Source organism: Poecile atricapillus, chromosome W (assembly GCF_030490865.1).
Source record: "Poecile atricapillus isolate bPoeAtr1 chromosome W, bPoeAtr1.hap1, whole genome shotgun sequence".
In the NCBI taxonomy this organism is placed as follows: Eukaryota; Metazoa; Chordata; class Aves; order Passeriformes; family Paridae; genus Poecile; species Poecile atricapillus.
In genome coordinates this window covers 9,190,542-9,206,437 of record NC_081288.1, presented here as the reverse complement: position 1 = coordinate 9,206,437, position 15,896 = coordinate 9,190,542, and the positions used below count along the sequence as shown (strand labels likewise).

The window sequence follows — 15,896 nt, the reverse complement described above, 5'->3', positions numbered from 1 at the left end:
TTTATACGAAAACCACCCTGCTTATCAGAACACAATGAGTAAAGTGTTTGAGTTATAGAACTACAGTATTTTAAAATCATAAATGTAAAATGGAAACATGTTGCCATATACTTATTTCATACATACTGCCAAAAGCTTGTCATAGTGTATCATGATTCTGTCATTTTTAGCCTGAGGCTGGTTGATTTTTCATGAGTTTTACTCTGCCTGAATAACTTGTGGTTTATGCTCTTTTTTAGCTTTAGACAATTTTAGCAGTGTAAATTTGTTTTCAGAAAACTCAGGGAAAATTGTAATCTCTCCTGAATAACTAAAGATGCTTCAGAGAATAAGCTATATGGAAATGCATGGTCAATTTTCAAATGTGATTGGCTGCTTTGAGGGAATGTACTTATAAAAATAATCCAAAGCAGAGCATTTTGGTATGATGTGAACATATATACAACTTGACAGGTCTGTTTTTAAATATCCCAGTATTCAATAGTACCTTTTTCTTTGTCCTGCCATTTTTGCTGGTTTAGGTGGTAAACTGTTAGAACCGTGTCCCCCCCAAACATTTTCTGTCAAATACATGATTGCTTTCAGACAACTTTCCTAGAGACAGTGAATTCAGAGTTAAATATGCAGCATTTCAAATACAATATTGGGCTCTGTCCATTACAGAACGAATTCAACTTCTGTTTAATAATTTATTGTGAGGTAGAAGAATTAACTAAAGTTTACTTATAATGTGCATAATTTTTAGTGCATCTAGTCCTGAAAGTAATACCAAATCTCCTCTTTCCTGACAATGACATTGATGAAAACAAATTCCTTATATTTACCAAATTAGCCTCCAGATCAGCATATGTATGAAAAACAACAAAAAAAAAAAGTTAAATTTTATGTCTCAGACTCCTGAGACAGGAAATGACAGTGGCTGGGATCCATCTACCTAATTCCAGGCAAAACTGGAAGATAGGCCCCTAATACCCACTTCATTCCTGGGCTGCAAACCAATGTTCTTCGCTCAACCACATAATTTATCAATTGCTTCACAAATTTGCTTAGAAATGCAGGCATCACCTTTACTGTAAGTCAGACAAAACTTTACCTCTATCCATCAAGAAGTTCAGTTAATTTTAGTTATGGTCTGGTTTTATAATACAAATCTTTTCTATAAGCAGTTAGCTATTACTGTACTGAACAAAAAGTCGGAAATACAAATTTTGGAGCCTGAAACCCTTATCCTAACCACATCACTGAACTAGAAGGCCATGGAAAATTTGGACTGCATCAGATTTGTTGATCTTTTGTTAAAGCTGAATGATGCACATCTGGGATGGAATGGGCATAGGACAGAAAGACAGAAGGATGTCTCAATTCCATCCTTTCCTTCCACCATCTGCATTTTGCACCAGACTATTCTACAGCGACTGGAACTAGTCCCATTGAAGAAAGGAACCAAGTTTGGCCACTCCTTTTTAACAGTTTCTCTGTCATGGAAGCATTCTATATTGTGAATTTTTAATTTTTGTTTCTAGAGAGCCACCAGACAGCTGGTTAGTTTATGTTTAGTTTCCACCTTACCAGTAAGTAACATAAACTAGGCTTTTCGTGTCCCTGTTGGACATCACATTTTCCTGAGAAACTACTGCTGTTTATGTAAAGGGATGGGATGCTGCTGCTGCAATTAATATGTCTCTGCTGACTGCCAAGTTACTGTCTCTAGAAGACAGAGACCAATAAATATTTGAAAGTGATTTAACATTTGTGCACATAGTACCTGCTTTGTGGAAATCTTCATTGCTGAAATAACAGTGGGTTCCTAGGGAAAAATAAAGTTAAAATATAAAATGAGCTATAAGCATAAAAAATTATATTACAATACTATTTGCACAAGGTAGAAAACCCTGAAATTAAACTAGAAATTAAACTATTACTCCCTAGTAATAATCCTTCTTGTTGTCTTTTGCAGTGGAATAATTTCTAGCTGTAAATGAATTAGAATGCATGTACATATCTGGGTGCATCTTTGATTGTGATTGTAGATATTTCACTTTCCATTATTAATACAGTTTAATTGTGATCACTTTGTCACTAGTTTCACATCTTGAAATTGTAAGCTACACTTAATACTAAAACTGCACTACAAAAACTTACCAGGTAATATGAAAATTACAATGGCTATCTGAAAATTCATAGATACTATCTATTAAAGGTAATAACACTTAAATAAGCAATTCATTAGAAGTATATTGAGATAAAAACCCCATTCCTGTAAAATTTTTATTCATAAGAACAAGTTTTAAGCCAAATATAATCTTCTTAACTGCTCCACACTATTTACTTACAAAGAAGCTACATGCATTTTCATAACATGCAACCAAAATGAGCAAGAGGTTCTTTGCACTCTGGAATATCCATTATTTACAACTTTTAGGTCCAGGTTCTTGGATGTATTTTAATTTTAAAAGTGGCATAATAGACAGTGTGCAGCTCAATTCTGTATGAACTTTATTCCATCTAGAAATCTGCTGTTGATCCTACAAATCATACTTCTGGTTGTGTACATTAATTAAGTCCTTATTAAGCTTTTACACTTGTATAGTTTTCAGCTTGCTTATCCTGAGAGAATTTGATATGGGTCAGTGGATGGTAAGCATGGACTTGCCTTTACAGAGGGGTTAATAGACCATATATTAGAAAGCATCAATTAAATGTAACATTTGAATGAAAATTGAACTCATTAGTTAGTTTACTCAGCTGTTCAGAGAAATATCGCACAAATGGGGTTTAAAGAGGCATTTGTTATCAATCTAACAGATATGAAGGACTTTCAGCTTTGTGGAATTTTAAATTAAACGCATTGTACTCAGCACATTGCAGCTTAACATCAAAATACCTTGTTCATGATGCATTTATCCTCTTTACAATGAAAGAAAACTTACATTTAGATGAGGTACATGTAAAATCTGTTGGAACTTTCCTATTGAAAGATTCATATCTTATGCACACAAATTCTGCTTATTCTACTAAAGTACATTAATGCCCTCTTTAAGGTTTAATACACATCTTAAAGAGATAATTGAGCTTTCAAGTAAATCAAAACACTAAAATACTTTCATGCAATGAAAAGATACACAGGTAAAGTAAAATTCCAGATTTGATTTTGCCATTAACTATTCTACTTTTGTAAAACCTTTCTGAAGTAAAATTAATTCCATTTATTTTTCTTTTCACTTTTATATTTTCCTGATCTCCTTTAGCTTGACCCTTCTACTTGTTTCAGGGAAGAGGTTCATATATCATCAACTATTTCCAAATTATCCTGCGTTCATGTAATGACTTTTGCATGTATAAAAAAGAAAAAAAAAAGTTACTTCATTTTCTTCTCACAGTTTCTAGTTTACTTTAATGTTAAGAAAGAGAAAAAAGTACCCCAGATTTCTGTCCTCAAAAACCCCATGGATTGCAAGAACAGGGACACACATTTTTCAGAGGTATCTTGCACTCAAAACAGGTTCATGAGCAAGACTGGTACCAATAATGGCAGGAATGTCCATAAGAAGCTTGTTTTAGCTATCTTGTCTCTGCTCAGAAAAAAAGGGTGAAGGGATGGCAACAGAGTTTGATGAGGATGTGGTGGCTGGGCCCCTCTGGCAGGCCAGGGCAGGGTCACTGCCAGCACATCTGGAGTGAAACCACACTACAAGAGGCTCCCTGAGAGTGCCAGCAGCATCTTCACACTGTCACACCAACCTCGTGCTCCCAGCCAGGGATCAACCCCCAAACTGCCTGGAGACGGGGAAAGGGTGCCATAAAAAGGCACTGACAGAAAGGATAATGCGGGGAATGTAAATGATTTGTTGTTGTGTACAAAACATAGGACATCCCTGGGTTCTGTCTGGGGAGTGTTTGAAAGGTTTACTCAGCCTTGCCTTGGAGGGCTGACTATGGGATGCTGTATTTTTAGGTGGCTCAAACAGTAAAAATGGAAAAGATTGATTTCACCAAAAAGTACTAGAGTTAGGGGGTGTTTATGGTGCCTTGTGTTGAACCATGAAAATGAGACCCCAGAGTGACCTTTGAAAATATACACACTCTGTTCCTCAAGATTATTAAGCATAAGAAATCTGGGCAGATCACTATTTTACCTAAAGTATCTTCCTCATTACAATATGCTGACAGTCTGGATAATTTTGAGAGTTGATGCAATTATAAATTCATATATTGCATATCTCTGTGGAAGACAACAGACAGGCATTGTTCCCAGACCTGCACAGGCAGACACTTAACTCTAGCATGCAAGATTCAGAAATACTAATTTACTTTTTAATCCACCAAACAAGAGTGCAGAATGCCATTTCTTCTATCATTAACCTCCAGCTCGCACTGAAAGTTTCAAGGTTTATTTTGACTAGTGTCTGGGTCTCTAAATGACAAGCTAATTAGAGGGCTATGCCAGGCTATTCCTTGGCTAGATTGCAAGAAGTTGAGTTTGCAGCTGTCCACAGAGAAATCTACAACCTGACATTTGAAATTTAGTCGCGCTTACCCGAAAGACTGTCATTTCTTCCAGCAAGACTTCCTCTAATTCGTGCCAAGTCTCCTTAGGAATTGAAACCACTTTAAGAACTGTTCCAATATCTTGAAAAGGAAAAAAAAAAAGAAAGGGTTTTCAGGTGCTTGAGATGAATACTTCTGCTTTGCAGCAGCCAAAATTTCTTGTAGTCTATAATTATTTCACATATAAAGACTATGAAGCTACATCTCTGAGCACTCATTCAAAAGAACTGCTATTTAAAATAACATCAGAAAACACTGAATTTCAGGAGGACATTTAAGTATTTCAATTATCAAAATGCAACAAAGAAAATACATGCTATTATAGTTATTCAGGAATAGACAGGACTGAAATACAATTTAAGTAACAGTATAAAATGACAGATTCATGACTGGGGAAGGAAATGCTCTAAATTTACCCAGGTGTGTTTTATTGTCCATTTTGAATATGGTGTTTTTCTTTCTTAAAATGCATGTGAATATATTGCAGTATGGATATAAAACCATCTGGACAAACGTTCTTAGACAGATGAAGCTGTTAGGTCTCTTAAGTACATGTGATCTTCCCTGTGTCAAACAAAGTACCTAAGATGTATAAGCCCCTTAAGGCATCTGTATTTCTCTGTGTCTAAGATGCTGGTTCTTCACTGAGGGCTGAAAAGCATACAATTTGTGCCTTTGATTTAGAAATAAGTGTGCACCAGCATTTTAGTATTATATCAAATTACATTTTTGGAGCTTTGCAACAAGCTTTAAAATAAACTTGAAATTCCAGAGCCACAGCCTTTGGTTTTGTGAACATGGTTGAGACTAAAGACCATCTCTGTTATTCAGCTTCTGCATCTGTGATTTATTTCTTTGTTTCTATGAACACAATTTCCAGGAAACAACAAAAACACATCACTGCAGACTCTCTGAAATGGAAACAATCTGTATGCGACTTTTCTTTTTAACCAGCCAAGTGTAGTGCCATGTAAATGTATCACAGGTAGAATAACTATGTCCCAAAGGACTTTTCATGTTGCACATCCTACAGCTTTAATGGCTTAGGAAAACACAAGGCATTTTAAGTGGATAAAACTCTCAGATAACTAAAAAGGTTGACATTCTTAAAACAATAATTTAACCATCAATTACACAAAATCAGATATATATACATTTTATAAGTATACATAATTTGTGGGTGTTAGCTGAAATTTCTGAATAAAACTATGACAACTCTCTACTTCTATATCTAAAGTACACATAAAATTGAGACAGAGAGATCACATGCATTAGAAATGTTTTTATAGGGCAACTAACTTAAAAGCTATTGATTCAATCAGAAAATTCTGGTACTTAACTTCTTTACAAGATTTTGTATTTAAATATTCTAGAAAACCTGGAATATCCTGTAGAACTAAGATTTTTTTGTTTTTTTCCATCTGCTTCCCTTTAAGCAGATATTGATTTCTAGATATATATTTTTGGAATTTTAGAAAGAAGCAATTTCTTTTCCCCCAGAATATGTACATTACTGTTTTCTTTCATTAGCCACAAATTCATATATTCTTTTAAAAAACACAAACCAACAGTTATTTCTTAAAGCAACAACAAAGCAAAGCACATTGTTCTTTTTATTTAGGCATCTACATCTACCAATTAAGCTAATAAAAAATACTAGATAAGTGGGTTTGGAGTTTTCATTATGGTCACTTCTACTAATTGACTATATTTAAAAGAAGAAATATTGAGAACAATACAGAACAAATGCAATATAAACTTTAAAATAATAAGGAAAAAATTCCACATTTCTACAACAGAGTAATTCAGAATAACAGATAATCTAACAGTAGCTATATTTGTAATTTAATTGATGACTTAATTTCCTTAATTATTCTGATAATTATGACGACTGTGGTTTTGAGGAAAACACATTTTACGGGTGAAAAATAGGGAATATAATAAACGTAACAGTGTAGAGAAGTGTCACAACTATTCTGTGTTGGACCAGGACTGTCCTCAGTCACATTCCATTAAATACCATATCCTAGAAATAAAGGGAGATTTTTCATAAAACAGACTGAGTGGGCACTGAGCAGACACAAGTTTCCCATAATGTTGTTTCAACAAAAGGTCAGACTTTTAAGTGGCTCCTGCAACAATTACAGTTGCCTGATCTCAAGAAAGCCTCTGAGGTCAAAGATACAGTGAGTTAATCACTGTGAAGACTCTGGTCAGGCCACAGGTACCAAAGTGGGGCTTTATCTGAGCTCTACATCAAGTTTTACAGAGTAGTATTTCAAACAATTTCACACAAATGGAATCAGGCGTTTCCTTTAGGATCAATAGGCTCTGCTTAGTAAGATAAGATTACTGCTATTAATTTGCTTTACTGACAGAGGTACTTTAACTGTGCCAAAGGATGCCAAACACTAGACAATCAGCATATGCATGAAATCCTGTTATTTTCTGATTACTTTCAAGCATGCCGATAGGATTTTATTTTCATTGTGAAACACACTGGTACAATCACAGTGGGAAAGAAACTGCTCAGCTCAAGATTTCCCCCACAGGAAAGGAAAATGTGACCACACTGGATGGCTATTAATTATGTTGTGTTCAATTATCATCAGTTATTCAATGAAAAGGAAAAAAAAAAGTATTTCTTCAACCTACTGCAGTTCAGCAGCACATGGGAATAATGCAGATTGCTCTAACAGCAATGGGAAAATACAGAGAAATATTATCTAATCTGATGGGACAGACCTGCACAGAAAAACCCAGTCATACCCCAGAGAGCACAATTCTGGCTTTGTCATAGGTTCAGATCACCAAGTGGGAAAATGGACTGTGACTAGAGTCCCTAATCTGCTTCCCAGTTAGTTCTTTGCTTGGGAAGAAGTAATACACGCTGATTGTGTATCTGTTTCTGATTCCTCTGACTCTGAGCAGCTGGCTCAGTGCAGCTCTGGCAGAGGGCAGGCATGGCCTCAGTATTGCCTCTTTACCTTTTCCCCCACATGGAAGACACCTTTTCCTGATTCTGAAAACCACAATTGGGACAGTGAGCTTAGAGGAGCACGGAGCGTCTTTTGTGCTCCAGCTCCAGGCATGGGTGTTGTAATGCCTGTTCTTGTCCCATGACCTCCTGCTGGAAAAAGAATGGTTTCTGTGGATAAAAGTAGTATTTTAAAAAAATAACATTCTGCACTTAGAAAGATGGGATTTTGGTGCTGAAATATCTTTTGGCGAGTGCAGGTAATAATGTTTCAACATTTTTCTTACAGTTTGTGGGCAGGGCTGTCACCAGCATTGGATGGAATCCTGAGCTTTTGCCACACATCAGAATATTAGTGATTTAGGAAAACTCAAAACTCCCAACTCAGAGGTAAAAAATATCAATTAGGTTCTTTTAGAAGGAGATCTTGCCTGACTGATTTATATAAGAACTGCTAGACATAATATTAATAACCAGTATATGCAATGGTAACTATCTAGAAGCTGTAGCTCAGTTTTAAGCAAATCTTCCTGCACTGTCTGAAACAGTCAGAACTTCTGTCTTGTTTTTTGTTTCATTCTAATTGAAGTCTTGAAGAAAGTACAGTGAATCTCTGGAAGAACTTTTTGCTTCCCCTTGCAGAAACCAATGCATCTTTCTCAGCCCACAGGCCAAGCTTTGGAGAGTTAAATGCCACCTATTTTGCTCAAAAAATATGCTTAAATAAGTTCCTTATGTTTGTTCAGCATCATACCTTGTATGCCACTAATTTGGTTTTTGTGGGCCAAATCAGGTTATGGAGGACTTGTTGAAAGGCACCAAACACTGTGAATTGTGGATGACATTGAAGTCTCTAATGTGTGATGGAAAATGTATATGTTGTGCAAAATCACATGAAAATACTTTTTAATGTTTTATGCAAGAACATACTGTAGCACTTGTATCTAATAACTCAGTTTATAGCTTTAAAGTGCTTTAACCCTTGCTGCAGAGCTGTCTTTTCTGCAGTAAATGTTCTGAATTGTTATCCTTTCACTGTGTTTGTTACATAAAGCTTCATCAGCACTCAGTTTACTCATAATACATTTCAGGCATCAACATGAAAGAGATCTTACATTTACTGCTTCGGAAATCTGACACCAGGTTAAGAGTACCAGAACTGTATTTAAAGCATGTAAAAAGTTGGACTGTTATAAGACAGACATAGAGGTATTTTTTTTGTCCAACACTGAAAAGAAGCAGTAAGTTTTCAGTTTGATCTGGTTTGGCTTCATGATGCCAATGTCTAATTACTAGTGATTATGTTCAGTAGAGGTTTAAAGTACTTTTATTCAACATAACTGAAACATCATCCAACTAATATAAACTTTCAGAGATGAAGAAACCGGTCCACCAATTGCTACTCAGCACAGTTTTAAAACCACTGAATTTAGGGAAATGAGTATCAGCTAATTTTTGGACACTTTCTCATTATTACCCTTCCGGAAAAAAAAGTCTTTTCTGAGTGCATATCAACAATTCTCTAAGATGCCCAAGCTGTATGATTCTGCAAATGCTTTGGAAAGGATATCATCTTTCTATTTGAATACCAGCTCTACTGAAAACACTCCATTTGTGCCAGATATCTTCATGTAAGTAAAATGATGCACTCTCTTGGATGAAGAGCTGAGCATCTTAAGGCAATATTTGAAATACTTGAAAGGCACAAAAGACTTTTACCATACCTGGATATTTGCCTCATTCACATTAATACTTTTTATGCTGCACTCCAAAATGGGTACCTTAAACTCCTCATTTTAATACTAAATTATAATTAATAAGGCAAGACATTTCTAATAAAAATCCCTATTAGAAGTAGCTGGAAAGAAGGTGGTTTGATCTTAATCCAATTGGCAAAGCTCCTAAAGAATTAAACTGTGCAGGCTATGGCCTGACCTGTAACTGAATGTTTGCAACAAAGACCTCCCCACATGCACAACTTTGGGTCCTGCCCCAAATTTTCACAGGTTTACACTGTTCAGTCATTGTTCTGTCTTTCAGAGTATGAATTTTTATCTGCTCTAGGTTTCCATCAGTCCTGGAAGAGCATACCGTGTAGATTCAAGGCCTCTCACCTGTGCCAATGAACATCACATCATACTGGCCATCTTCCGCGTCTACTCGATCTACCACGATCTGTGTGAACTGGTAATCCACGTCTGTTTTAATCATGATTGGACGGTTGTTGATGGGGAATACGGGGTTGTACATGGCAGGATGACTTCTGGCAAATGTGATAACTTCATCAGGAAGGTCCTTGGTGGAATCAAAACCTCCAAATGTTTTACTGGGACACTAGAAATAAAAAAAAGGAAATGTTTTACATTTCATTATTTATCATCCTATCTATGACAGTCTATAAATAAATATGTCAGGGAATCTAAGTATTTTGTGACAGACAGTGAAAGTTAATTCTGTCACTCACAGTCTCTATTTTTTAATTTATTTTGGATTTAAACCAGTATGATTACGAGAATGCAAATGATCCTCATCACTTTTCTTATTTCTTTTCAGTGCACAAGGCTTTTAAGTCCAATTGTGATTAGTATTAGTCTTTAATTATCAGAAGGAAGAAATCCCAAGATATCTAAATCATTCAATACAAGGAAAGGAATTCAGTATTTAGTTATGTATACAACACAAAATTAATTAATTATGCCGTCATCTTTGTTTCAAAGTATTGTCTTCAGAAGCTGACTATAAGTCCAAATCTCTGTGTGAGGAACCAAATCCTTAAATCCTGGGACAATGCCCTGTTCTACTGACTTTTCAAACCCCATCTTGTCTCAACAACTCTGTCCTCCACGTAGGCCCGATAATGTGGATCCTGTTACACTAAATCAAATATAGTGAGTCATGTCTTAAATGTATCTTTTTTTTATCCCCTCTGATTCTAAAGAAAGCTTTCTCTGAGCATTACTCATCATACTGTCCACGTGAACTCTTAGGTGAGACGAGTCCCATTAAGGAACTGCAATAACTCCTCACAGAGACAGAACAGTTGGTGTCCCATTGGGATGAATCGGGTCCCATGACGTGAGACAGAAAAGACTCACTTTTCCCCTGTATATGCCCAGAGGCAGGCCAGACAGGTTTGTATCTCATCTGTGAGAACCACAGGGTTCTACTTTTCACATTTAGCTTACGTTCTCCCACTGTAAGCAGAATCCAGAGGCTGGAAAGGAAAGGAGAGGTAACACCATGGTGTTGGTAGCCACGAAAGTATTCCTCCACTTTCAGCTATTACATATCCCCATCAGGAGACTCAAGAACTGTGGCTGATCACCACCATTTGCCCTCATCTCTTCTGTGGAATTGGTAAGTATTATATGAACAGTTAGCTGTGACATTAACATAAGCATTAATAACATATTAGTATTGTTGAATGGGTGAAGAAAACGAGTCACAATGACACCAGGCCAAAAATACTTCTCAAAAGATCTTGGTGACCCCAACTGCAGATCTGTTCAGATAACTCTTGAAGACATATAAAACACAGAATCCCAGCTGAAAATATTTTTTTTGCAGTATTTGAACTTCAAATACAAACAACTGGTGTTAAAATGCCCAAGATAATTTGCCCTTTATATCCAGGAATAAAATACCTTCCACTTAAACTAAAAACCTATTGGACACGATCTTATTAAGCAAGAATTCAGACCTTGAAGGATGCTCAACAGAAGAAATCAATTGTCTTTGCTATCACCTTGATCCAAATTATTAATAATTCAACAGAAATTAAATTTAAAAATCAATGTTGTCAAAAAGAGTAGTTGCTATACTCAGCAAAGAGATGCTTCCAGCATGGACATATAGAGTGTAAATTGTCCCTTTGCTGGCATATTTGTTAGTAAGCAAATTCCTGCATTCTGTTTGTATGGAAAAGAAGAATAGAGGGAAGAAGAATATTTGATTAAATCATATGGAGCAGACAAAGCAGAAAGTAAATCTTGCTATCTATTTTATTTTTTCAAGATTTTTTTAACCTTTTTCTTATTATTCGATGTTCTTGCTCTTTTGTACAAAAATATTGCAAAGAGAAAATCAGATGGAATTTCCATAATTATTGACCAAAGCATTGTATGTCTCAAAAGTAGTGCTTCAAATACTACATTTCAATTTTAAGTTTGATTTACATCTCAATTAATACTCTAACTACAATTCAATGCTTATTGCTTGGCTTAGTTAGATAACAATTAATTAGATAATAGCTGTGAAGTACTCTATGTATAAAAATCACTACACAAGAACTAAGTATTGTTAATTGCAGCTGAGCAAACACTGAAAAAAATACAAAATGAACATTGATTTCAATTTTAGACAAATGAATTTCAGCTGTGTTTCAACTGCTTGAATATTTACTTTTTGGCTCATTTTCTAACAAAGGATTTTACTTGCATGAAACAAGCTGCCCAGGGAAATGGTCACAGCACCAAGAGTGCCAGAGCTCAGGAAGCATTTGGACAATGCTCTCAGGCACATGGTGTCATTCTTGGGGCTGCTCTGTTCAGAGCCAGGAGTTGGACTCATTGACCCTTGTGGTTCCCTTCCAATTCTCTATCATTCTACGGACCAAGACATACTTTGCACAGAAAATTCATAAAACTAGAATTAGAGTCATAATTCTGTGTGTTTGAATAGGACTCTCAATTCTGAGACCCCTATTACTCCTTGGATCCCCTGCTTTTCTGAGAATAAAAAAATTACTGTAGGCCTGTGTCTTTACATGTGAAGTTTACAGTGCATTATCTGGACTAGGCCCAGTAAGAAATCCAACAGAAAAGATCAATATCTACATTTTGGTAGGAAGAAAAAGCTCTTTGGGCATGACTCTCGGTGCCATGAAGGAGAGAAAACCTGAGCTCTACAGCTGAATTCAGAGAAAGTCAGATAGGAATTCAGGATGAGGTACCTGAGTTAAAAAGACGTATACACAAAAGTCCTCCCTCCTCTCTCAGATATTTTTAAAAAGTTTAAAAAAAAAACCCCAAAAACAAATAACCAAAACCAAACCAAGTCTATAGGAAAGTCTTACAGGAAAAATTCTGGCAACTTCTTTGTTACACGCGAAGCTGATCTAGCTTTGTTTACAAAGCTTTCAGGTTTTTCAAAAACCATTTACTTTTCTTTTACTCATATTGGGCAAATCACCAGATGCTCAAGAAGTTTACTGGCACCTCACCTATTAAATTCCTGAGATAATTCAGCATTGTTTAACTGCAGTGCAATCTTGAAACGAATTACTGTAAGAAGATCAGGTATTTTTCTCCCATCTCTTTCTGCATTTCTTGGAAAAGGACTCCAAAGGTCTGACATCTAAAGAACTTCAAAAATCTTTTTCTTCTTTTTTCTCAACAGATCTTCAAATCATTGAAAGTACACACAACTTTATCAATTTATAAACAAAAAGCTTATTTCCAGCCAGAAATGAACCTCATTTTAAAATTCAGTTTTATCCTTTTAATACGACAGAATGATTTTAGCAACTGTGAAGACACTCCTCTTTTTTCAAAGTGGCAGAACCCAGGATTAGAGAGTCACTGGCATTGGGCTAGGACAAACTGCTGGCCTCAGCCACTCTAACATTTACAGCGGCATGGCCTCCTGTACTACATCAGCAGGGCTAAGCAGACCTGTAAAATTTGGGATCACATTTGCCTTTAGGTAAGAAATCAGCTTATGGTGGAAGCTGAATATCTCTGCAGTTTGTGAATCTTAATAAAAGCATTTTATAATGAAATCTTAAAGGTAAATTCCATTCATTCTGATAGGCTAGCCAGAAATGAAAGCATCTGTAAGCTAACTGCATTTCCTTAATTTGACAAAGGCTTCTGTGTCTTAGCTCACTTCACCACTTAAAGGCTGAGTTCTGGTCTTTCTTTTTCTGCTTATTCTGGGGAAATTGATCTAGTTATTCTTTCCTCACATGCAACACAGATCAAGACTCTCAGAGAAATCTTGGAGCAATCTCCAGGCAGAACTGAGGCCTGAACTGTGTTTCAGGACACACAACTACCAGTCTCAAGAGCAAATACTTGAGCTGAGCATTTGGAATCTCAACAGAGCTGCATCTGATCTCTGCAGAGGAACAAATGCAACAGAGCCTGTGTGCAGTAGTCAGCTCTTTATCTCAGTCTATTTTTGTAACAGAAACATGCAACATTCTTCATTGTCCATAGTTCTACATAATATCTACTACCTGGTTTTGCTCAGAATGGTTAACCGATGCTGGAATCAAAGAGGAATATAAAGAAACAAAATAATGAACACTAAATCTGTTAAACTGAAAAGGTGAGAATACCTGTACAAGAAACACCAAAAATATCTACTCATTCACATTTCCTACAGAATTGTAAAACAATAGAACTTTGTAGTAAGTGGGAAAAAAAAGTTCACCATTGGATGAGAAATGAAACCTCTTTTATGCTGCAGAGCTTGTATTTTAACTGTAAAAAATCAGAAACTCTTTCAGATGCTGCAAATGAGTGAGGAGTGCTGAGGAATCCAGCTGTCAGGGAGCCACTGTTTTCTTTTACTTAGGAAGTAATCTTCATCAGCTGAGCATATATATCAGTTGAAAGATCAGATTTGAAAGGATGATTTCAAACATACCAGAGAAAAATTCAAAATATGATGAACGAAAGAAGCAAAGTAATTCCTGCTTTCATGTTGTGCCTTATATTTAAGAAGACTTTTAGAAGAATGTTGCAGATATATATATATTATTTACATATATACCTTTATATGTACACATGTGTACATATGTATTTAATCTTCTGCAATGACATTTCTCAACATAAATGGGACAAGCTGACTTATACAAACTAAGGAGCGACCCCAATGTGTACAATTAGCGCTAGTTTCATAAATGTCCCATCTTCACAGACTACTGGACAGCTTTAGTAATTTATAAACTAGAAACAGAGAATCATGTAAAAGCAGACATTTTTAAAAAATCCCAGTGGAAGTTAGAAACTATTGTAGTCATTCTATCATCTATTTCAGAAATATGTTTCACTGTCCTAGATTTAATGTTGACTGAAAGTTCCTAACAGTCAGGAAAATCCTCTGTTTTCCATTCATTCTCACTAAGAATGGCTCAGCCAATATTTGGGGAAAAAACACAAATTCCATGGAAAGGATAATGCAATACAATTTAAGAAATACTTCACTTTCAGTAAAATTCTCCAGACATTATCAAAACTTCTTTTGAAGTTGTTAATATGCATGCCAAAATTAAAATCCAAGTGAAGATGTTACTGCAGTTTCATGTTACAAGAAAACAAGTACATTCTGGACCTGGAGGAACTGTTAGTTTTCCCTTCTGCCATTCTATCCATTTCATTATCTGTGTCAGTTTCTTTCCTGGATACCAGCTCAAGGGCTATGTAAAGTGTGAAATTTTCTTCCATGGTTTGCCCAGTTCAGTTTTCTTGGGGTACTTACAGTTCCTGGCCGTGGGTATGGCACTCGCCCTTGGTAGGGAACCCACTGGTAGTTGGGGCCATCTCGGTGGGCGTAGGGACCAAGAAATACCCTCCTCACATCAGTCATGCTGTACATACACACTGCTGATCCCTTGAAGATATTGCTGGAAATGAGAGGAGAAGAAATCAAATCAGTTTCTTTAAATTATCAGTCGATTTAATCAAGTGCTAGAGCTGTGGGAATAGCAGCTTGATGTTTTCTAATTTATTGCATGTGCTGATTATCAAACCTCTGACATGCTCCCAGAGCAATCCTCACTCACCTCCTGTGAAAGTTCAGCAAAACTGATACGATCTCCCAGACATTTTCCTAAGCAGATGGCTGCTATTTCACTATTTAAAACATCTTGTCCCCAGAAGGCCAAAGCCCAAATTTGAGTAAATTTCAGTAAGGCTTTCCCTAGAGAACTATTCAATTCTTTCCTACACTCCACATTTTTCTATTTTTTTTTTTTTTTAGCAGTCTCTTCCATCACTTGGGCAGCACAAATGTAAACTTCAGTGTTGTTTCTTGCCCTGACATTTTTTACAGAAGACAGTGAGGACTCGTAAATCTCCTTCTTCTATGCCTGGTATCACTAAAAACATTCTTTCTGTTTAGAAACTAGAACTTGTTTCCTTCACAGATAATGTGGCAATACAACCAGTACTGCAAACCTTTCCTCAGGCCAAAGCTACAAGTATCTTTTGTTCTTTGTGAAAGCACAATGTTAAAAAAAAAACATTCAAGTCACAGTTACATGTGATTCAATAAGAGAACTTTAGAAAGATCATAAGACTTTCCAGATTTCAGCAATATTTTTACTAATATCTCTTTGACTAGCCAGTTTCTCACTCCACAGATT

The 15,896-nt window shown here is 36.0% G+C and overlaps 1 protein-coding gene across 1 annotated transcript in view; it reads right to left on the bottom strand.

Moving 5' to 3' along the window:
* The window catches only part of LOC131592129 (semaphorin-3A), a 160,706-nt gene that overhangs the window by 16,429 nt on the left and 128,381 nt on the right, over positions 1 to 15,896 (bottom strand). The window contains exons 10-13 of the mRNA XM_058863413.1: positions 15,011 to 15,155; positions 9,640 to 9,859; positions 4,538 to 4,629; positions 1,766 to 1,807 (exon numbers count right to left, since the gene is read on the bottom strand). Coding sequence (XP_058719396.1) covers positions 1,766 to 1,807; positions 4,538 to 4,629; positions 9,640 to 9,859; positions 15,011 to 15,155 — 499 coding nt within the window. The remainder of the gene's footprint in view (positions 1 to 1,765; positions 1,808 to 4,537; positions 4,630 to 9,639; positions 9,860 to 15,010; positions 15,156 to 15,896) is intronic.